General features: G+C 33.2%; 1 protein-coding gene across 1 annotated transcript in view; it reads left to right on the forward strand.

Annotated features, from left to right (window-relative positions):
- The first annotated feature begins 1,893 nt into the window (after positions 1-1,893).
- Positions 1,894-27,946, forward strand: part of LOC127852481 (interferon-inducible GTPase 5-like) — a 29,296-nt gene continuing 3,243 nt past the window's right edge. The window contains exons 1-2 of the mRNA XM_052386437.1: positions 1,894-2,160; positions 27,766-27,830. Of these exons, the coding sequence (XP_052242397.1) occupies positions 1,894-2,160; positions 27,766-27,830 (332 nt within the window). The remainder of the gene's footprint in view (positions 2,161-27,765; positions 27,831-27,946) is intronic.

A 27,946-nucleotide genomic window follows, 5' to 3' on the forward strand; every position in this document is an offset into this window, starting at 1 on the left:
ATTATTTTACCAATTCGATATATGATAGTCCATACACGAATCTATATTGTTGCATTTTTTAGTCTGTTAATGTTATTTCTTTTGCTAAAAAAATATTTGATTGATTTTGTAAATGGTATACATTGTGATTTCCGAAAATTGTCATTTAATCAAGCTGTCAATATTTCCATTGGTGGGCTCGGAAGCCCTCAACTTTGCATGATTGTAGAAAACCCCACTCAATCTCAAAGTTGTTTTGTCGTCTATAGGCTCTGGCATTCAAGTGAAACATGCTGTTGTGATTTTTATATTTAACAATGTCGATGGTGTTTTTGTATTGCACATGACGTTGATTTCAATTTGACTTAATATATATATATATATATATATATATATATATATATATATATATATATATATACGAAGTTAGTGTTCAATACAAAAACGTGTATTAAGCGATGCTATGAAAACCTTTGCGACTAGCCTCGAATTCTTTTAATCCCATTTTTCTTTCATTTTACTGGCATTATTATGAAAATGGTATTGGTTAAACAACACAAGGTAAAAGACATCAAATATAGTGGTAAAAACAAACAGTATAGCGCTTCATTATACTGCGCCTAGTCACTGTTTTGAACAAAGTGGAAATGGAGCTTAAATTACTTCACAGGGTTGTAGAACGTTAGTTAAGACAGGACGACGTCAGCTAGTCTTCCAGAATAATAACATAGAAATATAAATTATAAATATTTGATATATTGTCGTTGCAATTGTTCCGGTTGGTGATAAGTTATTTGGCGGCGTAGTATAGTTTTTAAAGGTTATAACACGGTTATGGTGTGTCAGTGGCGCGTATTGGGACACCTTCGGCCGAGTTGCTAGAGGGCTCTAGCAAATGTGCCAATGACTCCGCAAAAGTATCAATACGGACCTTGCTACTGGTTTATTACATACATTTTACTCAAAGATATATGCATAACAATAAATGTAAACATGTTCATAATTTACCAGTATTTATGAAGGTCAAATCAATACATTGCTTGCATAAGTAAGTTCTTTTGTAAAGAAAAGTACGTCATAAATAACGTTACCTAATATGGTGTCATATGGCTATGTGTGTTAACATACAAATAAAAGGGTAATTGATATATAACACGCGTTTTTTTGCGGATGGCTTTCTTAAGAATACTTTCTACTTTAAGTCTTTAACAAATGAGCTTAGTATAAGTCCGCGATTTTGTTACCGTCTAATTACAACAACCAAGCCGCTCAAATTTTAAAAAGTACGGTATTTGCCACTTTGCCACCGAAACAGTAACATTGAACGACATACATATCACAAATAGTTGTATGACATTCTTAAGTCCCTTCAACGAACTCATTACATAAAAATATTACAATGCGGTGCATTGTTGTCTCATGTGGTATATATTGGCAATTCACAAGTTGTTAAACTGTTGACAATTTAAATGTTAACATGTATATAAGACTGTATTTATGCCAATTAAAAGTTATACTTTTTCATAGTAATAGAAATAGAGAACCGTTGTATAAATGCTTAAACGTCTACACGCTGTCAACAGACTCAGTACACATCTATTGAATTATATGTGTATATATATATTATTAATACACATTATCGATTACCTAAAGTATTTAAATATCATTATGTGATTTTTTTGTAGACTTAAGTGACCTTGAAGATGGGAGTGATTTCATTGAAAATGAAGACCTTGTAAGTTTGAATTGTGATTTTCTCATTTTATTTAAAGCATGTTATTTAAAGTACATATCCCCGTTGGATTATGAATTACAAAATGTTTACTACATTTTCTTCATGTAAAAATATAGGTAACTGAAAAGGAGTTCGAGGATTATCAAAAAGTACTTAATCAATGTGGATACATAGAACTTATGACGGGGCTTGACAAAATTAACACTGCGTGGAAGGATATCAAAATAAAAATTGCAGTTACTGGTAAATCTGGTAGTGGTAAATCAACTCTGATCAATGCATTGCTAAATCTGAAAGATGATGACGAGGGAGCCGCAAAGACAGGTTGCGTTGAAACAACCTCTGAACCAACACCTTATCCACACCCCAACAATAGGAACCTTGAGTTGTGGGACTTACCCGGAGTCGGAACCCCAAACTTTCCGCAGAGTACCTATCTTAAGCAGGTAATTTTTCAACAGTATGATTTTATCATACTGGTTTCTTCAAAGCGGTATACGACAAATGATACCTGGCTGGCAAAACAAATAGTTGAACAATACCCAGGCGCAAATTTGTTTTTTGTGAGAACACAAGTAGATAGCGATCTGTACAATATGAAACAGGGAAAAAGGCGTGGGTTGACAAAGGAAGAGGAGAAAAAAACAATTGATAACATAAAAGATGAAAACCTTAAAAACCTCCAGAAAGCAAATATAGAAAATCCACGTATATTTTTGGTTAACAGCCATGATGTAAATGTTTTCGACTTTGGAAAGTTGTCCAGCATGCTTATCGACAAGGTAAAACTTGAAAAACGGGCCGCCTTAGTACTTTCCCTGTCTGTTGTTTCCAACGAAGTTGTGAATGAAAAAATCAAACAACTCAAACACAGAATCGGCCACACTTCCAAGTGCGCTGCAATGGCAGCCATAAACTCAAACAGAGTGCAGAATGAACGATTAGAAATTGACATTTTAAGAAAAGAAGTTAAATTTTACAAGTATCAGCTTGGAATTGACTCCAACTCTTTGACAATTCTGTCTAGCCGATTTAATATTGACATTGAAGATCTTTACCTTAAAATGAATTCCCAGTCGCATGCAATACTGCAAGGTTTCGAATTCTTTTATAGCAGATATGACAAAATCGGTTCGAAACGTGGAAGTATCATTCCATTTATACGAACTAGAAAATACCAGAGGCAGTGCGGTCGGGTTCTCAAAAGCATGTTGGACATATGCATAAAAGAAAACCAAAGCCTTCAAACAAACTTAGCTATAATGTCGCAAGAAGAATATAATTAAAAGCATATGAATACAAATGAGAATGACGCGTAAACGAACAATACTTTTTAATATACTTATCAAACTTACTAAATAAGGAATCAAATGCGGCGTATTGGCTAACATTTATTAATAAACGTCAACACTAATGACGCTTTTAAGATGATGCAATGTAAACATACATGTATTTCAAAAACGTACACAACCAAATTTTCAATCAAGACACTTGATAATTGCTGTTTTACGAACGTTTACGAATTGACGGTTTTTAACAATGAAATGCAAAATCATTAATAGAAATCAGGGCATAGGTAAATTTCAGTGACGTAAAATGAGTATATATCATACTTTATACGTTTGTATATAGCTACAGGTTGCAATGTTATGAATGCCTGCATTGCATGTTGAACACACTTGTAAAAAGTACAAAATGTGTGTAAATTTGTCAATTTTCAATAACGCACTATTTTCTCCACTATTTGATTTCCATCCCATCTCCACTTCCGATTTGTTTCTTAAAGAATTGCATTTGACTGTGTTGTATGAATAATGATCTCCCAAAGTGTTTGTCTTTTACTTAAGACTAAGCGACCAATTACCTTCACAATACAAACTTACACGAAAAAGGATGAAACTGGTGTAACCGTTAAAAAAAGTCAATTTACACCATGTGTCTTTTTTACCATTTTTGTACATAATGTTTTCGATGATTCCCGTAATATCTTTTATGAATCTGTAATTGGCAAACCACGTACTTTTGAAGCAGATTGAACGTTCATGCTATGTATATTTAAGATCATTTTTAAATATGTTTCAAGAATAATTCCAAAGTGAAAGAATATATTCGCGAGAGACTCAATTGAATGCTGACTTAATATTCATTGAAGATGTTAACATGAAGCGCTCGGAAGATTTATTTGTATCTAAGTGGTATCTTCTATGTGATATGTATAAATTTCACGTTGCTTGTTAAATGATTTTATTCAATTACTCCATTGTATGCTTTGTAAGTTCAATATGATTGTCTGTAACTATGTAGTGTATGGTTCTTACATATCATCCAGCTTGATTCATTAAAATTGTGAGAGTCAAACTTTAAATGCTACTATAAGTATTGTTTATTTTTTGTTTTGTTGTATTTATTGAATGATGATACTACAATCTCTCTACTGTAGGTATGTAGTAGTTGTTGTAATATGTATTTTTGGCAAAGATTATGATTATTAAGATGTATTACAAACTGAGCCTTTGCATTTCACTAGTTGAACGACAGGTGTTATATTTATTTTTTATCATATAAATGCTCCCGCCTTAATTCTTTCATAACATAAATTATTATGCTCCATGTGTTTTTAATTGTTATGTTGTCTTCGTTATTGGGCCATTATTCTTTCTTTTTTGTCGTTTTGGAGTTAATATCGCATGTGATAAATGTGTCTTCGCAAATGTTCCTAAATGTGAAGTGTTTTTGAAAAGATTTTAACAATATATTGAATTTCATTATTTTAATGCTAACACGGTATTGAATATTGTAAAAATTATACAGTCATCTTCTTTTTCTAAGGTCGTAAAGTTTGTTATATGTTTTATTCCTCGGCCATAATCAATAGAAATTACTAATCTTTTAACCACTCACTGTTATAAATTTATATTTTCAAATTACTTGGCCCTTTCATGTAGTTGTTTTGTATGATGATCTTATTTTAACAGAACACAATTATTCAATAACATGAAACGAAATACATTTTCTCTACTTATTTTTTGTACTATGTTTCTCTATCCCAATAACGTTTAGCCAGATCATCTTTTATTAATGTCAACGGTCATATATACTTGTTTATTTCTAACCTCCGCGTTCATAATCTTGATATAATAATTTCCTGTCTTTTATTTCGTCCGGTTTAAAAGTTCAGATGAAGTAAAATATACTTTTTGAAATATCATTCAATATAAAGGTAGAAAGGTTTGGTAACACTGAAAACGGATTAATAAGTTATGGTGATACTTATTTTGTAATGACTGATTTACAACTAAGCTGTCTAACATATTCTATAGAACCGAACGTAATTATGCATAATTTGTCCCATGTTATGTTATTGTGTGAGTTGTGTGAGCACCTATCATCAAATAATTACTGATGTTGGCGACATAAATAACACAGACGATTTTGATATAGGCGGCTAAGTCGATAATAATTTACTTTGCTTAATGTCAGCTGTGCTATAATGTATTGATTTGATATGTACCGCCTATTGCGTTTCCAATTTCAGTAACTTATATAAATATACGAAATATTAAAAGCAAAATTAATAGCGCTTACATTTAATAATGAAATGTAGTTTTATGTAAAATTCGTATTCATATTATATATATTATAATTTAACTTTTGAAAATATAGTAAATATATCTTTTAGCATACGGACATAAATTATTTCGTAAAACATCAAAAAGAAAACGCAAAATTTAATATGTATTCCTTACAAAACGCAAACATGCATGAGCGTATGTTATTCCGTTCCAGCCCTATGCAGGCGCATATGATATTTTGTTCCAGACCAACGAAGTAACATGTAACAGATGCTTAAATGATTAATTACCGGAGTGCAATTATGAAAACATAATGTGTAGATGTATTGCTTGCAGACCAGCAATATGACGTGTACCTACGAAAATAATTCTCCTTAAGGCTCATATACCTAACAGATGCCAAAATTATTAATATACATAATAGACATCAAAATGATTAATTATCAGAGTGCAATGCCCATACCTCTAGAATTATTCGCTAATCAACACCAAAACACAGTATAATGTAATCTAGGCTTATTCCTACTACGTGATTTATTTAGCATAAAAGTTTATCAGCCAACAAACAATGACCACGTGCGAGGACGGAGTTATATTTACTAACTAAAAATTGAATACGGAGATGTTTGTTTGATGAGCAGATAGCTCGCAGTATATAGCTCGCATACTTTGTTAGAAAAGAATCTGAGCATAGACTTAGATGGACACGAATATTACATTGGACTTGGATTCATCTATCATAGTGCTGTTGTATATTAAATTATACAGATAAATTGAACATATTAGAATGGGCCCGACTTGCCATATTCGGCACGTACAAAACTGAATTCACTCAGTTGTTACGATTAACGTCATTACGGCAAATTGCGCATGACTTTGTTAGTGTTAGTAGAACGAACAGGTTTGCGACAATTGTAAGTTCATGTATTAACAAACAAGTTGTGGCACCTTGTGAGTATCCTACGTCACGGCGCCAAAAATGATTATGTTGCACCTTGTGAGTATCCTGCGTCACGGCGCCAAAATGATTAACATATGTGGCACTTCAGCCGATATGTAATCTAGTGGCTCTCAAAGTTCGTTTTAAGTCGCGTTGTGTAATTTTTTGATTTGACTTAAATGTCCCAGATTCGTAGATTATTCATCAGTTTGCAAAATACGGCAACAAGTCTTTTTGTAGCATATAACAACTTTGATTCTTGATTAAATGTTTATATATATATTGTATTGTAAATGTATCTTATTCTTATTTGTATGTAATTCTTCTTTAAGAAATTGAGACAAGAAATAATGAGTTAAAAAATAAACGAGATACTCCAACACAAAATATAATCCGTCCAGAGAAAACAAATGTCCATATGTCCGTCTCTCTTGCACTATCCAGTGAAGCCAGAAATCGGGATATTCACTTGTGCGCTACCACAAAGGTTCGGCTCGCTGCCTTGGCTCGAATAGAGGTTTCAACACGGTCCGTTTTATACAAAAATGGTAACCTTCGCGCTGACCTACTTGTTTTAGGGAGTAAACAGCGTTATCCATCACTTTGACACAAACTCATAACCATAAAAAATATAACTATAAACGGGCTATAACAATGCCTATCACTTTTTGGTCGTTAAATTATTTCTTACTATATAGGCTTATTTAACCTGTTTATATAAGCTGTTTACATAAGCAGTTCGTGTATAATTAATACTTTATTGACCGCAAGATATGGTCAAATGTACGTCATTGTTCTCCTTAATGTATTTCCCCAAGTGACAATGCATATCTAGTTATTAGGATAGTGATGACTAAACAGAAAAAGTGTCACATACGCCCCTTTCTAAGAAAAATAATTCAGGGTTTAATTCTTTTTCCAAACCGTCCTCAAAGTCAATGTCAGGAAAGTCGTGTGCTATGTCGTCACAATGCATATCAAACAACAAGGCATCAATTTTCATCAACATGAAACACCATATCAAATAATATATCATGAAAATGCAAACCCTACACCAAAGTGTCACTTTAAATAATAATACAAACATACACAAAGTCATTCAATGTATAAGTATGTTATCAGGATATAATTAAGTATAAAGTACTACAATAAACACAAAGTCCTATAACAAACACAATATCCTATTATATACACAGAGTCATTTAACAAGACAAAGTCCTACTATAAAACAAAGTCCTACTATGAATGTAAAGTCCTATCATAAATGTAAAGTCCTATCATAAATGTAAAGTCCTATTATAAATGGGAACACTTTTGCAAGTCACACAAGTTCACTTTTATGTCAAGAGTCTACACGTCCCACAAATGTCACTTGGTTCACTAATCGCCTTCGTTGCACAAGTCGCCCGGTCAAGAATGTCATAACACCTGGCAGCTTAGTGATGAACCATGGTCGCCCTGCACGTGTCTCCAGTGTTCCTCGGTTTATGCAAATATACAGACATACAATTAACATATCATAGTAAAACAAATCCTAAGTTTCGGTCTCCTGAGTTTTAGGATACAAAGCAATGTAATTGAGGTTTGTTTTATTCTTTGATGGCCCCATCATATCGGTGAAGTTCTCCCTTACCGGGGCTGAGGCATTCATGCTCGCCATCAAAACCTCGTCAGGACCCATCTCAGTCCTTGACCTCTTGCCAAAGTCCCCAAATTTCTTAAGGAATTTCCGATTACACCTATTTCTACATTTGACCTTAATGACATAGGCTAATACACCTATAATAATCAACGTTACTACACCCGTAGTAATGAATGAAAGCATGTTCAATTTATTTTTCGTGCTATATCCCCTAGCGGTTTCTATTTCATCTAACAGAGAATCCATGGGAATAAAATCTACAGACGGGAGTGTTTTGGGTATTTCAATCGTCCCATAATCAATCACTTTTTCATTGAACTCCTTCCATATAGATAATGAGGATATATTAAGTGTTTTCTTCATGATTTGTACAAAATCATCAGTGATAGTAGCGGTAGATTGGTAATCAAATGTAGCTGACAAGGTAATTAGATCATTTATTGCCGTACAGCCTTGAGGAATAGTAATTATGTCAAACGGTGGGTTAATCGTTGACCAACTCGACTCTAAATTGTTTTCACGTTTGCAAGTGATAGATAACCTCAGTGATTTTGGTGTCACCACAACCCAAACACCATTAGAAATATATTCGGCGTAAGGTAGCTGTACATTGGGTTTAACCAATTCCCTGCAATTTTCAGCTATTAAATCTTGTTTATTCATGAATATATGAACAAAACATGTGCTTGATAGTTCAATCGGATAAAGAGGTTTCATTAATTGACAAAATGGTGCCCCAACACAACTATTTATTTCCCCTGTCTCAAGTAATGCATATTTGGTTTGCTTCGAGTTTATCGCTATACCGGCGTATGGAATGTCATATTTCGCTACGGCCATATTCGACGTTAATTGGCTTTTTGTCGTATTAGCAAATGTGAGCGGAATATTAATGATGCTTTACATCTGGTAATATTCATATTGCTCGTTTAGCGGTATTTTTACTACCATAACCATTTTGTTATTTTCGATAACGCCCGATATTGGAAGATATTTATAGTACTCCAAAATGTCCTTTTCGATATCAAACGGTAACGTATTCAATGGGGGTAATTCATTTTATATTTCTAAAAGTAAATCCTTTAACTGATAAGGAGGAATTAAATTTGGTGACAAATGCCCTAAACTTAAGGCAGTGAGTTGATTATCTAAATGTTCAAACATAAGGGTTGCTCGAGACATTAAATCCCTCACTTCTTGAATAAGAAGGTCCATATGAAAATATGATACCATGAAATTATTAGTTTCAAGTAACCTGGCGTTAACCTCGTCAGTCACGTTACGTAATCGTACTTCAACTTTATTAAGGGTGTTTATTACGTCATTTAATGAGTTGCGATTTTCCTTAATAGCATGCTGGGTAAGATTCAACAGCGTTAAAGACTGAGAACTAACATGCATTAAACGTAATTGTCTCTGATGAAGGGTATTTAAAACAGAACGTATCTGCTTAATATCGCTATCTTTAGCAACACCAAAAACTGCTCTTAATATACCTGATCCAAAATCAAATAAAGCTCGTTTCTGACGTATAAACTTGTTTGAATTTACTTTGTGCAAAAGCTGAATGTAAACACTATATAGTTTCTGAATTTCAGCATTTAACCCTTGAATAGAACTTAGATATAATTCTAGAAACTTATATGCATTAGTGGGTAGGTACTTGTTCGTCATCGAAGTCGATAAGTTTTCTACAATAGTCAAGTCCGCTCTTAATGCATTTAAGACGTCGTCATACGGTTGTAGATCTAGTACAAAGCTTATTGTCCATGTAGACTGTTTTGCGGAAAATTTGTTTATGGGTATGCAAACTACGTTGTTCCTTACAATGGGCTGTGCGATGCTCAACCCGGTGATAACTGTCAATGTCCATAGTCGTATCGTCAGTCGAAAGTCGTACATCATGTCCTGGAATGCTTGTCAATCGTTCTTTTAACATGTCGAAAGCGCTTTGACATTCGCATGTCCAATTAAAACGGGCATATTTTTTTGTAAGAGCAAACAGTGGTGCCGCTATTTGAGAAAAGTTTGGTATTATTCGTCTATAAAAACACACATACCAACAAATGACCTGAAGTCTTTAACAGATTGTGGTGGAGGAACAATTTTAATTGCTTTGACCTTTTCTGGGTCGGGTTTGTTATCATGTTTGTTTTATATGAAGCCTAAATAATTTATTTCTTCCTCAAGAAAGCTACATTTCGAAAGTTTTAATTTCAGAGTATACTGTCTTAATTTATCAAATACGGTTTGAATGTGGGTCAAGTGACTATTGACGTCAGTGCTAAACACTATAATATCATCGAGATATGGAATAGCAAAAGATTCACAGCCCCTCAAAACGGTATCCATAAGTCTTTGAAATATTGATGGAGATATCTTTGCCCCAAATGGTTTTACACGAAATTGTTAAAGTCCTAGCCCTGCACAAGTAAAAGCTAGTTTTTCGCGTGATTTCTCATCAACAGGTATTTGCCAAAACCCAGACTTCATGTCTAATTTTGTGAAAAAACTGCACCCTCCTAATAGTGGTAAGATTTCGTCTATGCGAGGTAAAGGCCAGGCATAATCTTTTATTATTTTGTTTAATTGTCTAAAATCTACACAAAAACGAAGACTACCATCTTATTTCTTTACTAATACTACTGGAAAAGACCAAGGAGAATTTGACTGTTCAATTATTTCCGCTTCGAGCATTTCCTTAATTGTATTTTCTATTATTTCCCTATGTTTGATTGGTGTGGGATACGGTCTTAACTTAATAGGTTTGTGATCGCCTGTATCGATAGTCGCTTTAATAGCAGAAGTCGGAGTTAAATCTTTATCCGTGTGTGCAAATAAATCGGTATTCTTTTTCAATATCGGCTGAATTAAGTGCGTATATTTCGGATTGCAATTAAACTTAAACTGTTTATCATTTTCCTTAAACTGCTTATCATAAGAAGACGTAACGTTATTTACTTCGACTGATTTATCTAATTTTCCGATAATATAATCTTTTCGTAATCGTATTGTTCTTCCGGTATTGTTAACAACGCATATTGGTATTTTATTGCTGTTTGACACGGTCAATATCGTATCCATTAATTGTAAACCTGGTTCATCGTCTAGACAGTCTGTTATCGGTGTTAAGCTATGTACGCCTTCAAGCGTGGAGTTATGGTTTTTGATTTTCCCTTTTGTGACAAGCGTAGTATATGGCTGAATTGTGATTGACCGTCATGTGCGTACCAATGACGCTATGTGAATATCACTCTCAATTTGAATCATTTCATTATTAGTTCGAATTCGTTTTAAATCAAAATAAATTCTTGCGCTAAATCTGTTTAGAAAATCTCTTCCTATTATGCAATTTCGGTTAATGTTCTTTATAATAACGAAACCGTGTACACGTTTCTGTTTCCCTATTGTGAATGAAAGTGTTGATATACCTTAAACTTTGAGACTGTCGCCGCTTACAGCTTGACTATTTAATGAGTATTTACGCATATTTTTACGCGGAGAAATTTGTTTAAATATTTTTTCACTCAAAATAGTTATATCGCTACCTGTGTCGATTAATCCCCTAACTTTAACATTTTCTAATATAATTAAGCACGAGGTAGGATCTTCTGGTAATTTAAGTTGTGTGGCCCCTAGTTTGTTCTTTTCGGTTGGCCTGCGTCGAAAGGTCGTTGCCGGTTTAAACGTTTTGCTTTCAAAGTTTGCGTATGAAAATGGTGCGCTAGAGAACCTGTAATTGTCATCGGTTTCGGACAATCCTTAATAAAATGGTTGGTTGAAAGACAATTATGACATTTGTTCCTGAAATCATCTAATTCCAAACGTGGTTTCGGTAGTACTTTTTTAAGAGGACAATCTCTGACAAAATGGCCTGTTGAATGACACGTGTATTATTGGTTCCTCTGCTTATCGAGTTCCTTTTGTTGACTGACTGCATTAACTGTTCTACAGTTTTTAGCTATGTGTTTTTTCCTGCCACATTTATAACACCTGCGCGTCGGACGCGCATGGTCTATCTCCATCGGTTGTGGACCATGATCATGTGACTTATACTCTCCGTGACCTTTCCTCATGTTTACCCTTTTTAAGATATTTTGCTCCTTAAGAACAATGTTAACGGCCTCCGTTAAATTACTCGGATTACTCCTTATTAATTTATTTCTCACAGGTTGATGAATCAACCCATCAGAGAACTGGCCTACTCAAATTCGTTGCATGGGATCCCTCTCATCGAGTTCACCCTCACATGCATCCCTAGCTAACATCAATAGGCGTTCCCCATAATTTGCAACTTTTTCCCCTGTACGTTGCTTAACGTTCCTCAATAGCTTTAAGGCGTATTGTGGGTAAGTTATATCCCCGTATCGCATTTTCAATTCAGCTTTTAAGTCAATGTACCTAACTTCAGGGTTTGTGGTTAGAAATCGCTTTAAAAATTCACAGACTGGGCCTGCGGCCGTCTGAAAAACTATTTTAATTTTCCTGGCCTCATCGCAATTATGAATCATAAAAAATCTCTTTAGTTCTAATGTCCAATCATGGAATTCCGACGATTTTCCCGAAAACCGTGGTAACTGTATTAAAGCTGTGTTTGCATATAAAGTGTCCGGTAAGTTAATTAGACTTTCAGCCAGTACTTGAAATGGTGTTGGTTGCGATCCAGTGGCCATCTTTAGATTATTTTTCTTAAAACCGTAACCTTATTTCTTTACCCTAAAATATAAATACTTAACAGCGTAACCTAAAAATGTGGGTATTAACCAGCTCAACCTTAAATATGAGTCTTTAACAAGTTGGCAAGTAGGTCGAAAGAACTGAGATAGAAAAAAAAATCTGACCTGACTCCGGTTCACGTGACAAAATGCCCTTTTCAGCTTCCGGTGAACGTTTCTCAGGAGAGCTCCACCGATAATTGCGTGACCTGTAATTATAAAAACAATATTTAGATAATAAAAATTATTTGTTTAACAATTATTAACTTATTAAATCTATATAATAAATATAAACAAAATGTTCGTCGCTGCTTCCGGTCGTTGTGGTGGTTGTCCGCTGCTCCCGTCGCCCAAGTCGTTGTTGTTGTTGTTGTAGTTGCTGCTGAAAGAAAGTTTGTTAATGTCGTCTGCTTTCCTAGCGTGTCGATGAATGGTTATTATTGTTTATCGTAGCGTCCCACTGTAAAAACGAAATGTTACTGCTTCTGGTCGTCTGCTGCTGTCACACGGCTCCAAAATAGATATTGCCTGCAAACTTTTAAATATCCTGGCACGCCGCACCAAAAATGATTATGTGGCACCTTGTGAGTATCCTACGTCACGGCGCCAAAAATGATTATGTGGCAACTTGTGAGTATCCTGATCACGGCACCAAAAATGATTATGTGGCACCTTGTGAGTATCCTACGTCACGGCGCCAAAAATGATTATGTTGCACCTTGTGAGTATCCTGCGTCACGGCGCTAAAAATGATTAACATATGTGGCATTTCAGCCGTTATGTAATCTAGTGGCTCTCAAAGTTCGTTTTAAGTCGCGTTGTGTAATTTTTTGATGTGACTTAAATGTCCCAGATTCGTAGATTATTCATCAGTTTGCAAAATAAGGCAACAAGTCTTTTTGTAGCATATAACATCTTTTATTCTTGATTAAATAATTATATATATTGTATTGTAAATGTATCTTATTCTTATTTGTATGTAATTCTTCTTTAAGAAATTGAGACAAGAAATAATCAGTAAAAAAATAAACGAGATACTCCAACACAAAATATAATCTGTCAAGAGAAAACAAATGTCCAAATGTCCGTCTCTCTTGCACTATCCCGTGAAGCCAGAAATGGGATATTCACTTGTGCGCTACCACAAAGGTTCGGCTCGCTGCCTTGGCTCGAATAGAGGTTTCAACACGGTCCGTTTTATACAAAAATGGTAACCTTGGCGCTGACCTACTTGTTTTAGGGAGTAAACAGCGTTATCCATCACTTTGACACAAACTCATAACCATAAAAAATATAATAAATGTTATTGATCTATATATCATGTGCCTCATGAAATACTTCAACATTATACTTATGTGTATACTTCAATAAATTACGTTGTAGACAATAACTGATTTTTATTTAGGTTATTGTTGTTTCGTCTTTATTTGATGTTATATTTTGTCTCCACAGTAACACAATATTACTGCAATGAAACTGATTTCAATATAGATGACTCAAAGCGATCGAAAACGGAGTCTCCTTCTAAATTGTATTTTAACTGAACTTTATTAACAATAATGATTCTTTTTATATATTATGTTGATTCTTGTTTACTTGACAAAACAACATTTTATACTAGTTTCACATAACTTTCGCTAATTTGGTACATCTATATGTTGACAGTATTTTTTAAATATAACCTCCACAGTCGTCAACTGTCACATGATATCCTTATATGATAGTTTATATCTGCTCAGTAGCTAATTTAACTCCAAATATTATGTTCTGTAAATGAAATTTGAGCGTTATTTTTTTTAATGACATTTAAAAGTGGACGTATTTTTTATCATGGTTTGAAATAATAATTCATTCATTAATCTTTGTAACTGTTTTATTTACGAAATTTAATTGACGCTGGTTGCAAACATTAAATTCTAATGTTTTAGCTTCTTGGGAAGGAAAATTAAAAGGTTTATGGTTGTGATACTATTTGTTGGTTTAATCCCAGCAACTATATTCGTAGGAAAGGTATTTTGTTTTATTAATTAAGACCTGAACCTTTTTTGAAGATAAATGAAATGAATGAGCTTTAAGATTTAAAAAAAGAGAATTGTAACTTACGTAATTGAATTTTTAAGGTCACAATGAGCGCAAATATACTTATACTGAAATTTCCTGTCAAACCATGTTATTTAGGTGTACAAGCATTTAACTTACTGATGGTAACATTCTCATAATAGAACTTAAAAGTATATATGTTTGTGCAAGAAAAAGGGTTAATTACCTTCAAAAGGAGGGCTGAAGAAAAATCCACGCTTAGCTTGGGAAATTTAAGCTAAAACAATAGGTCAAGAAAAGGATCTACTTAACTAAGCAATTGTAAAACTATTTGAAGACCACTGGTGTAATCTAACTGTAATTTGTATTATTTGCCTGAAATATGTAATATCATGGTCATTTGATTTGTCTATGATTAAAGATTTATATTTTTTGGAAGTAAAACGTTTGTTTCTACCATACCAGATTACTGTGTATGTATGAGTGTGTGTGGAATGTGTGTTTGTGTCTATATTATGTTATGCATTGATATCTCTCTATAATAACATCACCTATAATATATCCAGGAATTTTAACAATGTGTAAAAGGAACTATATTATATGCTAATCGATCAACTTGTATTTTTACAATATATTTTGTAATATATGCAGATGAATAAAAGCTATATTAATATGTATGTGTGTGTCAAATGTGTGTTTGGATATGTATAATGGTATGCATTTATATATCTACCTTTTTTTTTATAGAAATGCCTATATCAACCAAGTTGTACGAATTGTTAAATTAATTATTTGTTATGAAAGATGTGATCACGTTACGTTTATTTAAGACGCATGTGACTCAGAATCGAACACAGCCTTAATATAGCAAACATTAACCTTCTGACAAAGTGTCGTCAATATTGAGTCACAAATCTGGTTTCTTGAGTTGTGACAAGTTGAACGCACATGACACAGATTCAAACTCGGCTAACCTAAGGTCAATATAAACTTTCGAACATCGAGATTTTAAATGTGGCCTCCTAATTGAATACAGTTAATTCATAGATTCAATCTTAGGCCTACGTTTTGAATTCACGTCCAAAGTTTCAAGCCCTAGATTAATATTGTGAAGAAAAACAGTCCGAACTAGTTGCATCAAGATTGAGTAAAAGATGTGGCCTCTACAGTGATGACGGTGTTGTTTTAAGATTTGATTTGGTTACTTAGTTTTTGGACGCACATGACCGAAATTAAAACTTTACCTTTGTATTTTCATGATAAACATTCTGAACATGTTTTGTTTATATAAAATATAAAATTAAGACCTCTGTTGCGACAACGAGCTGAAGGTTGTCGTGGCAAGATGCACCCCACACGAAGACCGAAGCCAGACATAGGATGACTAAAATAGCTTACCATGCGCTCAAGCAAGTTAAAAAGCAAAGTTGCCTAGACAAATAAATTATTTAAGATTGTTTAGTTATCTTCAAAGTATTTAATCACAAAATATAAAATCCGACAAAAGGATAAAAACTGTATAAGGTACTGTAAATATCCCTCCTAAAAATAAGCGAGATATTTTAGCGGTGAAATATTTGAATCACTCAGACTTCAGACTCTGTCTGTGTATCGATTCGTCTGTCCGTCGATTTGTCGATTTATATAGTGCTATGGTTTTGTGGTACGAGCTACACTCGTATGTCTTTATCGATCTGATTGATAATTCAAATAAAGAATCACAATGAAGTGTAAATGTCCAAGACACTTATTATCCTCAGTGATCCATAACTTGAATTATTTGTCCATGGATTATAGCAGACACAATGTTGCGAAGGAATTTCTCATGATTTTGACAACGCTTTAGTTATATATTTGTATTAAACGCTAACAAGGTAATGATTTGTGTTTCTTACTCTATCAGACATATAGAAACGAATGGTTTACGTACCGACTTTTCGACTGAACAATCGACAGACAGGTGCAAATTAATATACATCTGCTTCTTCGTAGCGGTAGGGTGAGAGCATCATAAATACTTTGATGGAAAATGAGAATTTTTTTTATTTTTTTTATATAAAACTGTACCATGATTGCAATGAAAGAAGTTAGTGTTAACTTAGTGTTAAAGAGGAACTTATGAACATGAATAGCTTTGACCAGGAATAGATATCCATGAATGTACCAATACGATCAGTGCTCTTTACTCAAACAGTTCAAAAATATGTTCATGCGAAAATATAGTTTTTCACTATTATATTCCCGTAAAATAAAATTGACGAGACTACACAATTTTATTTTATATAACACACATACATCGAAATATACATGTAATTAAATACGGTTATTTCAGGAAGCGTTCAGTATTCATTGATTAAGATATTTTAAGATATTTAACATTTCATAACCGAATTTGAACGCAAGTTTAGAACGTCCGAATACCTGGTCATTTTATCAACAGCAAGTATTTCATTAACTTTAAAACAATGGTGAAAAGACCCACTGATTAGTTACATTTAATACATTTGTATTGATTTAAAACAAAATTAGATTACGATCAGTCAAATACGAAAAAGTTTCAACGCGTATATGCCCACGGAACTCTTCAATTTTTTGAGTTTACATTACCTTTACAGCCATAATTAGGGCAAAATAAAACAGATACTAGACAAACGAAAATCATTTGGAATGTTTGGTTGCTCTAGTTAAAACAGAATCGTGTATATAATCAAATCTTCATTGAAAACATTGAAATGCTAGAACTGTATTATTAAGCTGGAAATCAAGTTACCTAATTTTGAACTTGAGATGTTTTTAATACCGATGTTAAAAAGACCTCTCGAACCATGGATAGAGAGAGCAAAAATGCAAACAAATGATAACACAATTAAAAGTTGGAGATAAAACATCGGATGCGATTTTAAAGGGGCCTTTTCACAGATTACCAATATATCTATATCTGCCATTTTTCTTAGTAAATATCACCTAGAAATGAACAATATAGACTTTCTACTGACACATTTCTGCATGCAAGTACTAAAACACGTTTAATTGACATATATATATATATATATATATATATATATATATATATATATATATATATATATATATATAAATATATATATATATATATATATATATATATATATATATATATATATATATATATATATATATATATATATATATATATATTATGCCAAAGCACAAAACTATTAGTTTAAAAAGAACATTAGCTATGTATAACGGGTATTTCGGTACTTTAAACACGCTCCCTAACTCTTGCGCACTTAACGAAATCTAACCTGTTACTACGTGTAATGGTGGTATTAGTAATAAGTTAACACCTCTATTCTGGTATTTACCCATGTGATTTACGAAAATACTAGCGGAACATTTTGTTCACATGTATTTGACACAAATAGCGCTTTTTAACTGGAATTTTGCTTAAGTTGTACACGCTTTCTGACGCCGAGCGGGTACAAAAATCCCACATGTTACTAGTATTACGTATTAAAGTGATATAAATAATATAAAACAGTGGTTATGGGACATTTATCAATCATCATAATTGAAAGAGTAGAACAACAAAACGGTGGCATCGAGACGTTTTTATTAAATTAGAAACATAAAATAGTTTTTCACTTGTTTTGACATGTAAAATGATTTATTACGTTGATTTCGTTAAGTTACCAAATACCAACATTCCCTATTAGTTTACATATACATGTGATATAATTCATACTTGATAGTGCTTACATGACATTTTCAGTTTCTGAATTAAAATTAATTTTCTATTAGGGGGCTTTGGTAATTTTGGTTATTCTACAAATTGAAGCTTCCACTCGCACTTGTCAGGACTACATTTCCGCGTTGGAAATTGTATAAATTAAATTACTATAATGTATATATCTGGATACCGACTGTCCGAGTTACATTAACCTTATTTAAACCGTTTCTTTATATTTCATTTCCTATTTTGTTCAAACAAAATAAACGAAAGTCGTTGAATAAATGAGAACTAGGCATACTACTTGTCTAGAAAATGGCGGACAGGTCGTTAGCAACCGGCGCGCACGGTGTATCGATCGCTGATTGGTCGATCGATATTAAGATAAGAATCTGATTGACAGTTGGAGAGATGGCAATTGCCGTCTCGTTCTTCCACTCGCATCACCAACGAGGTGTTTTTCTGTCTAAAAAAAACACGCAATGTGCAATGACGTGACGTGCTAAGCTAGACAGACGAAGCGGAAACAAAATGGCGGAACCTACATTATAAAACACGAAAGAACTAAGAAAAACATGTTTTTATATATCGTTTACCTGAATTGTGCGTAGTTCTTTTTATAAATATAACCAAAACAGTTATTCGTTTTCGTTTCATAAATATATGCATATACAGGAAACATAGTGTCAATAATAATTGTCGTTTAGAATGAGAGTCTGTAGTAGAGTAGAGACATAGAAAAGACGCCGAGTTGACTTGACTCTAGAATAAATGTAAGTTACAAAAAGCGTAAACAATTATGATTGATCATCACTGATCAGTAGCCCCAGAGTACTGTAATTATTTATACAAAACACTTACGTATTTACTATTCTCATAAATGACAACTGATAAATAAACTGAATTGTCAAAATATTTTTGAAAAGAGTAATGGAATTTTCTCCTTTTTCAAATTTAATGAATTTACTAAAGATTGCATTTTCATTAATGTTGAAGATAACATATGACATAATAATACAACACAATTAAATTAGTATGAATTTATTATGTTTACTATGATATAATCATAATTAAGCCAAGGAGAAGTACACAAAGAATTGTCCAACAAAGAACAGGGCTAGACTTTGTCACGTTCCAGCAACGAACAGAAGAGGTATGATTGTGTAGCTGCATTTTGTTTTAGTTAACATTGCCTTGGAGAATATTAAAATTATCTGTAGATAATGTTGGATACATATATAATTGATTGTGATATTAATGTTGAAAGAGAAAAGAACACAATTAAGCACATTAATGCATACAAAGTATTTGTATGTTAAACATGATTTATCAACTTGAACACCTAATGCCAGTGATAAATATGAAAAGACATAGCCTACTTGCAAATACAAAAGAAAGTGGGAAGCTGGGGCTAGCAAAGAGAGAGGCTTGTGTTGCTACATGACTTACGAATTTTATATTATGCTCTGACACTAAAGTAGATGTATATTGACATTTTACAAAAAACTGCAATAGATGGTAAATATGGTTAATTAAAAAAAAAATTTTCTATGTGTTAATGTCATTATATTATATGATTATTGTGATATTATGTTGCAGCAATTGAATTTTTGTTTAAATGCAGAAATGTCTTTCTAGGATATCATAGACAATTTTACTTCTCACGGAGCATATGAGATATTAAAGGAAATTGCTGCCAGACATATAGGAGTAATTCCTGACAGCCTATCCCAGACCAGTCTGGACCATCCTTAAGCAAACCCTTCTGGGTGGGTTTGAAGGACTTGTCGATTGATGGACCGTGACAAAGACCAGCTTTGTTTTGGCATGGCTCCACAATACTGTACAAGCCACAGGCAGGTCTGTTGATTATTGTTGAATCTGACCCATTTAACATGGTGGCAAGTATGTTTCTGCATCCTAAAGATTGCACACTAACAGCTATATGTCTGGATTTATCAGTGTTTTGAGGTTTTAAATGTGGCCATATTTTTCAGGAAATGGAATCTGCGGTGACTGATCCTCTTACCCTCCATATCCAGCAAACGTTTCAGAACAATTTGTTTGCACATCAGACTGTAGATGAGGAGGACACAACTAGATCAATTAGTAATGCTGCCTTTAACAGTACATCCTTTGGATAAAGGGATGCCTTCAACCGGATGACCACATGTAAAGTTTCCTGTAACGGGTTGATCGCAGAACTGTACCTGCCTGTTGTGTGAAGGTGATATGTGCTTAATATCCATGTCTTACTGGAAACTATTAAGATTTTGCTCCTGGACAAGGAGTAGGATGGTGACATTGAATCCTTACTGTTAAATCCTCAGGAATTCTGTGCTTTTAGCGTTTTTTCAGTTTTTATGCACGGAAAACAGTAAATAAAATCATTGTTAGCTGAGCTTTTTAAGTGTTATTGTTTAATAATGTTTGCAAAATTTAAGTGAATTAATGGTTGTTTCAAATTTGAATTTTCAGTGATGCATTCTTTCTCAAATGACATAATCTTAATTTCTTGAATTATATTGAAAGTAATAAGTGCGTCAAGATAATTATCTTTTGTATACAAAATGGAAACGGTTTTAATGTTCTTATTATAACTATTGATTTATCTTGTTCTTTTGTTAGGTATATAACAAATCTACAAGGCATATTTACAGTATTTCTCCAATAAATGGGCAGATCTTAGAAAAGAAACATTTATTTTAGCAATGCATATTCAAACTTGTTCCACATTTTTACCCAAAAACAATATTTATAGTATTTATTTATCTGTAAAAAATTATAAAAAATAATAAACTGCAATTAAATTTATACTCATCTACTGTAAAACAGATTAAACAGGACAGTGACATTAAGTTAAGCCTGGAATTTCATGTACATTTTATTAAGAGTTTCTTAAAAAGATTTGAAGTGAGAAGAATTAATCAATAATTTAGTAAAGTCTTAAGCCTCGCTATGGAAAAAGGAGGTTAAATGCATGCACATAGCATTGTCCCAGATTAGGGTGTAGTTTGCACAAGCTAATCAGGGGCTAAATGTTTGTCTTAAATAGATTTTTGCTGAGAAGAAACTTCTTTAAAGCGACAATACAATAAAAGCGGACGGTGTCTCCTTGATAAGTGCGGACTGCACAGGTAATTTGTAATTCAAAACAATTAACACAAATTCATTAAGCCTTGTTTTCCAAGAAGAAGAATTTAATCATTCATATTTAAAACATGTATAAGGAAATAATCATTTATATATTATTTGAGGCTTCATTTGACTCGTGATGGAGTGTTTCTTTTAAGTTATAACTATTTCATTAAATTGTGATACGAACATCTAGAGGCACAAACGCTCATGTTTAAACGCGCGATGAACAATTTTATGCATACTTGTTTAGTTTCGTTTCAGAACAAAATATCCATACGATTAAACAAAATACCTATCTGAGCGTTGCTACAATTCCTTTCTAAACGTTAAAAACTTGCAAAACGTCACTTACAATTTGCTCAGTTGTTTTATTAAGGTCCAAGTAGTGATACATATTTGAGACCATGTTATGTATTCGTAGGTTATCAACATTCGCTGTTTTACATTCCTTAATCAATGGCGTTTATATGTTCATAAAATTGTTGTTTTGTTGCTTACAAAAGCAATTAGATTTATATCCAAAATGTTTTAACCAAATTTGTTATATGTCCATTTTTATGGACAGAACATTATGTCTTAGGAAACTACTTGATTTCATTTTATTTTTACATCGAATTATATTTGAGGAGAAATGCAGTGTGATTCGATTCCGACGAAACCATATTGTAGCATAACAAGTGCTTTTTGAATAAACATGTATGTGGCGGGTATTAAATTATTTTTAAATTATTGTTATTATGTAAATACCAAAATGATAAGCAAATAAAGTGCTTTTTAATATACAATGAACATTTAATCAATTTACAATCACATGTTACATTGTTGTTTGTATTGTTGACCTAAAAAGATATAAAAGCATAATAACAATAGTAATTTTCTTCTTCTCCCAAGTAACCGGCAATACCAGTAACAAATATAGATGGTTATAGGGAATTGTGTTCTCTAGATATTGCAAAATTTCATATTTCATTATACAAGTTCGTGTGACCTTGACCTTTGACCACATGACCCCGAACGCAATAAACGTCGTCCTTTTAATCCAAGTAACCAATCAAACAGTTTGTATTATCGTTTCTCCAGGCATTCTCGAGAGTGTATGCCGTAACGAATATCCTATTACTAGCGCGTGCGAAATTTACCTTTTACCTGTTGAACACAACATAAATAGGCGTTAAACTTTCATCCCAAATAACCACCTAACCAATGTGCATAAATAGGCGTGAAAGTTTCATTCCAAATAACCATCAAAACAATGTGCAAGATCGAAAGTTAAAGCACTCTTAGTATAAAATGCTTACTTCATTGCATGTTAACACTATACCGATTTGCATGATCGTGAGCGACAGGGTTGTCAAAATATGGTTCCGAAATGAGTTTCATGTTACAGACCCCTACGCCCTTGACATTTCTGTGCATCAACATGTTTAGGCATCTTCAATTTTACTGAAGTAACCATTATTATTTATAATTTATTATTTGCGTTAATGATCATAGATTAAAACATTCTCGAATTTGAGCGGATATTAATTACTGTTCCAAAACGCTGCGACCTGTACTTATTACCTTTGACAAAATTAAACTTGATTCATGTGGCATCTTCCTTCCCTTTGTACCAATTTGCATGTTTATATGTCAAAGCGTTCTATATATAACGAAATGTCAACAAACCGACAAAAGCAACCAACAAACCAACGGTCTCTTACAAAGCAATATACCCCGATTCTTTAAAGGAGGGTATAACAATAATTAAGTCATGTCTTAGTTTGAAAAGGGGCATGGCTTTTGTAATTTAACTTAGTATGATAAAAATAACAAATACACAAGGTCACATTTTAGGTAACAATACTTGCACATTTAAAAGTTTTACTATGAAAAGATTAAATGCGGCCAAGGGTCAAGTAAGCGACAGACGGCCTAAAAATGTATTCATGTTTTTTTCAGTACACTACTCTTTGATACTCTCTTTTATGTCAATATGTCATTATGTCAATATTGATTAAATGCCTGAAAGCATTTACAAGTGTAAGCACTTTAATCTATTTAATAATCAGGGAATTCAGTATGTCCATATGACGTTTAATCATATTTCAAAGTATGTTGAAAGGGCGATTAATTGGAATACCTACCGTTATTATTTATTTCGATAACATGTTACGAGCCACTGTGACAATGGCCTTTTGTCTGTTAACCTCAAAATCGATAAGTGTCCTCCAAAAGAAGAATTGCGTCACGTTGCATGATTGTAAGTCTAAGCATTTTTCATTGCTCGTTAAAGAATGATCTACAGACCGACCGACCTATCGACCAACCTACCGACAGACATGTGCAAAGCAATAAACCACCCTTACGAATTGGCGCATACTTTTGATAAACACAACCTCAAAGTCTATGTAATTGTGACAAGCATTGTTCCACACAGTTTGAAAACGAATGCATGTTGCAGTATTTTATATGTTATAATTTTGATCTAGATCCCTTCTTTTGCTGTAAATCAAAACAGCTGTCTGAGAGAATAAAGTACGCATTTAATCACCATCTCATTTTTCATCCCTTATGATGATATTAAAATAATACAATTCTGGCCCATTGTACCCAAAAAGAAATAAACTGTTGATAGTAAACGAAAAATATCAATTAAGTAAGAAAATGCTCTCTGTCTTTATTTTAATATCCTAGATATACATCGATTTTAATTCAGGAATAGTGCAACTGTTACTCTCGCCTTTATTTATAAATGTTCATAATTCATACCTCTTACAAACGTATATGAAAATACCACCTGTTGCAAACAGTTGTTTAACCTTGTTTGTAATTTGAAAATATATTCGAATTATACTTCGTATTTATTTACGGTTGCAGTTATTGCCATACATTGAATTGTGGCAAGGTATATCTAAAATAGTTTGTTTGTAGTATCTTGGCTATTTATACTCTGTTACATTGTCTTTACCAATGCAGATTTACATCATCTTGCCTTGTTCGAATTCTTCATCGACGTATAGTGCCGCCATTTGTGATTGTTTTCCTTGAATGACTTTACTAGCTCCTCTAACTGAAATCAAAATGTACAAAACATAATAACAAATTATAAATATCATGTTATATCAAATATATCTATATTTTATATACTGTGACACAGTGTATTTCTCATCATTGCAGCTTCAGAGGTGATGTTTGTTTCATTAATTAACTATTTTTTTTTTGTTATGAATATTGTTACACCTGGGGAGTGATCAGTTTAAACTCCGTGGTCATGACTAAACAAACCTATTGCTAGACTACTATCAGATGTTCAATACTAAATATCAAAGCTTCACTATTTGCATCAGTCGAGGTGAATATTGATAAATTAATTTACTATGTAAGTTTAACTAAATCCTATGACATATCGGACGTGCGAAGCTTTTGCCACATGATTACAATTTTAATTAAATTGGTAGAGGCCCACTATACAATCTTACATACGAAATATCAAAGTTCTCGAAATTGTGGTTAAGAGAAGTATAATTATTATGTTGTAAACTTAACAACTGAATAACAATAATATCATAACTGTATTTACCTCATTGAAGTGATCCAAACAATGTTAGCGCAGTACCTATATCGTATAATACATACGAAATATCAAAGCTCCGGGGCATTTTGCTTCAGAGAAGAAAGTTGTTTTATATTTATATAAATTTATATTTGAACAAAAGTAGTAGAAGACATCTTTACAATGTAACAAGCAATATAAGAAATACATAACCCGAGCGGTTTTAGAAAAGTTATCGACGGAATAGGTATTTGAAAATCATGTGATACTGGGGTGACGGCAGTTTGGAATCAATGTGAGTTAAACAAACCCAAGAGACACCAACAATACGACCTTACACATCACATATTATATAGTGTCATCTTTCGGTTTCGGAAAAGGAGGTTTTTGAAATTTAACTGTATTTTAGCTCTTACAGGTGACATAAATATGAAGCAGACCGGAACGATTTGCAACACTTACAAAGATGATTATCATAGAATGAATCTTGTGAAGTTGTATAAAATCTGTCAAGCAGTTAAGGACTTGTCGTTGGAATAAAACATTTACCGACGACGGACTGCGCTTAATGAAATCGGTACATACGATATATCCCATTATGCGCATTACAACATGTATATCCCACTGGGTACAAATAACTGATTTGTGTATGGCCTGTCCTTAAAATAGTTTTTATTTTTACAATATTAGATGTCACTTACAAATATTATATCAACAACTGCAAAATCATATAATGCGTTTGACATTTTTTTCGGTAGTTTCATGGGTGGACCGGTCCGCGAATTTAAAGAAAGAATGCGTATACAACCGGATGTTGTATTTGTAACAGCCAACACACAGAGGATCACGACAGTAAAGTGCGACGCGTGACACAGAAATAATTTGTAATAGATCGGTGACATAATTTTGTTTCCAAAATCAAGAATCCACGAATGTAAGTTTTCAAGAACGGGTCATTTTGAAACACACACGAAATTTCATAAATGAGTTTTCATTATGTGTTCATGATTACAATGCCTAAATTTCAGTTGCCTGTGTCGCAATATAAACTTGTAAGCAACGCCATGTTTGTGCTTCGCATCAATTGCTTTCTGGTGGTCACCAGAGAGATATACAAGGCATCCGCAAGCTCACCATGCGCCTCTTTCCCTTCATATTTCGTCGCCACAAGCGTAGTGTTCCAGAATGTTATCACACGATTAATGACTCATACACTTCCCATAAATTTCATCAATCAATCACCGGTTTTTGTCCAATATAATTTCATCAAGTTGTTTGGTAAGATTCAATTTAAATAAATGAATAAAGTGGACGAGTGTTATCTATCAAATATCATATAGATTAGTTTTAGATAAAGGATTATGATTAGTCAATGGGAATTTGATATGCAGCATATTTAAACATATCTTTCTCTGGATGATAGTCATCAATTAATATGTCTACGCTGAAAATGTTGTTGATATTCGGGGAAAGCTAAGAGACCTGCACACGAATACACCAGAAATGAAGACAATGAATATAATTGAAAAGAAATTCGGCGTCTATTATACTTAAAATGCACCATAAAACACTGGCCGAATATAGTATACTATGAATGATTCGGGGAGTATATTATTATATCTTAAGAACGATTTAGTTTAAAACTTGATCGATAGTTAATATGTAAGTTTAACATTTAAATCAGGATGAATAAGAAACGTTACCAACGATCTTGCAAGAATCTATATAGAGATTACTCAGCAATGTTCTTTGAAGAAGCAAAACCAATTTGACTGTATGCATTTAGCCACATTCTTGGCAAAACAATCAGTTGAATATCGACACGCTTTAATAAAACGTTATTGAATGCGTTGTGTATTTATTTGTACGAAACGAAATTGCGCGATTCAATGAGTTTCCATCTGCATAACACGTTGATACGTGTGTGTTGGATTCCCAACTTGCCCGTCTCGAGGGGGGGGGGGGGGGGTGGTCGTTCCGGCAAATTGCACTCTTTTTCATCTAACTTGTCGGAGAACAACTGGCAAAGTTATTATAATCAACCATAATAATTTCAATACACCATTCAAAATTGGCAATTTTAGATACATTTACTTTTTGTGTCAATGATTACATTTTCGACATCAAAATAAAAAAAGCAGTGTTTTGTATTGTGTGTTCCCGCTTCTTTTTGAAGATCACATGACGGACAACAATCCCAGCTTAAAACATATAATTATTATAATAAATAACCCCGGGAAATAACCTCCAAAATGGTAAGAGCGGCCACACTTCAAGGTGTGTTTCTAATAGATTCGATGTTTGTGAAAACGCAATGCATCTATTAATTTCAGTGCATTTCACAGTTTTGGTAAGTTTTATTAATATAAATCTTTGATCCGAAAAAGTATACTGTTTATTTTATCTTACAATAAATAAATAAAAATATATAGTTGATATATATTTGGTTCATTAGAAATAATACAGATAGTAGCTATTCCATGGATAATAAAGAGTACATGCATGGTGGCCACAAGAAAGATAGACAAATCTCTATATAGAGGGGTATTTCCACAGCTTACTTTTTAATTCCTGACCCAAACCCTAGGTTGTTGGTACTCATTATACTATTGTCTCTGAGATCTTTTTTATACCAATAATGGGTGAAAATAAGTTTGGATTTAGCAAATATTATCTTGAGCTGATTTTCCTATTTTTATTGTCGCATGAATTTATTATCTGTATTTTGCAAGGCTGTACCCTTTCCCTACCCGCAAGACCAATCCAGAGGCGCGTGACAAATGGCTGCATATTGTTGGGCGGCGTGTAGGCAACAAGTCTTGGTAGAGTGTACTCGATACATTTTCGTGATGGAAAACCAACAGCAGCTAATCCCCTACCGTGTCTTGATATGGGGTATGGTATTTACTACAACTTACCCTTTAATATAAGTTAACGG

Source organism: Dreissena polymorpha, chromosome 12 (assembly GCF_020536995.1).
Source record: "Dreissena polymorpha isolate Duluth1 chromosome 12, UMN_Dpol_1.0, whole genome shotgun sequence".
NCBI lineage: Eukaryota > Metazoa > Mollusca > Bivalvia > Myida > Dreissenidae > Dreissena > Dreissena polymorpha.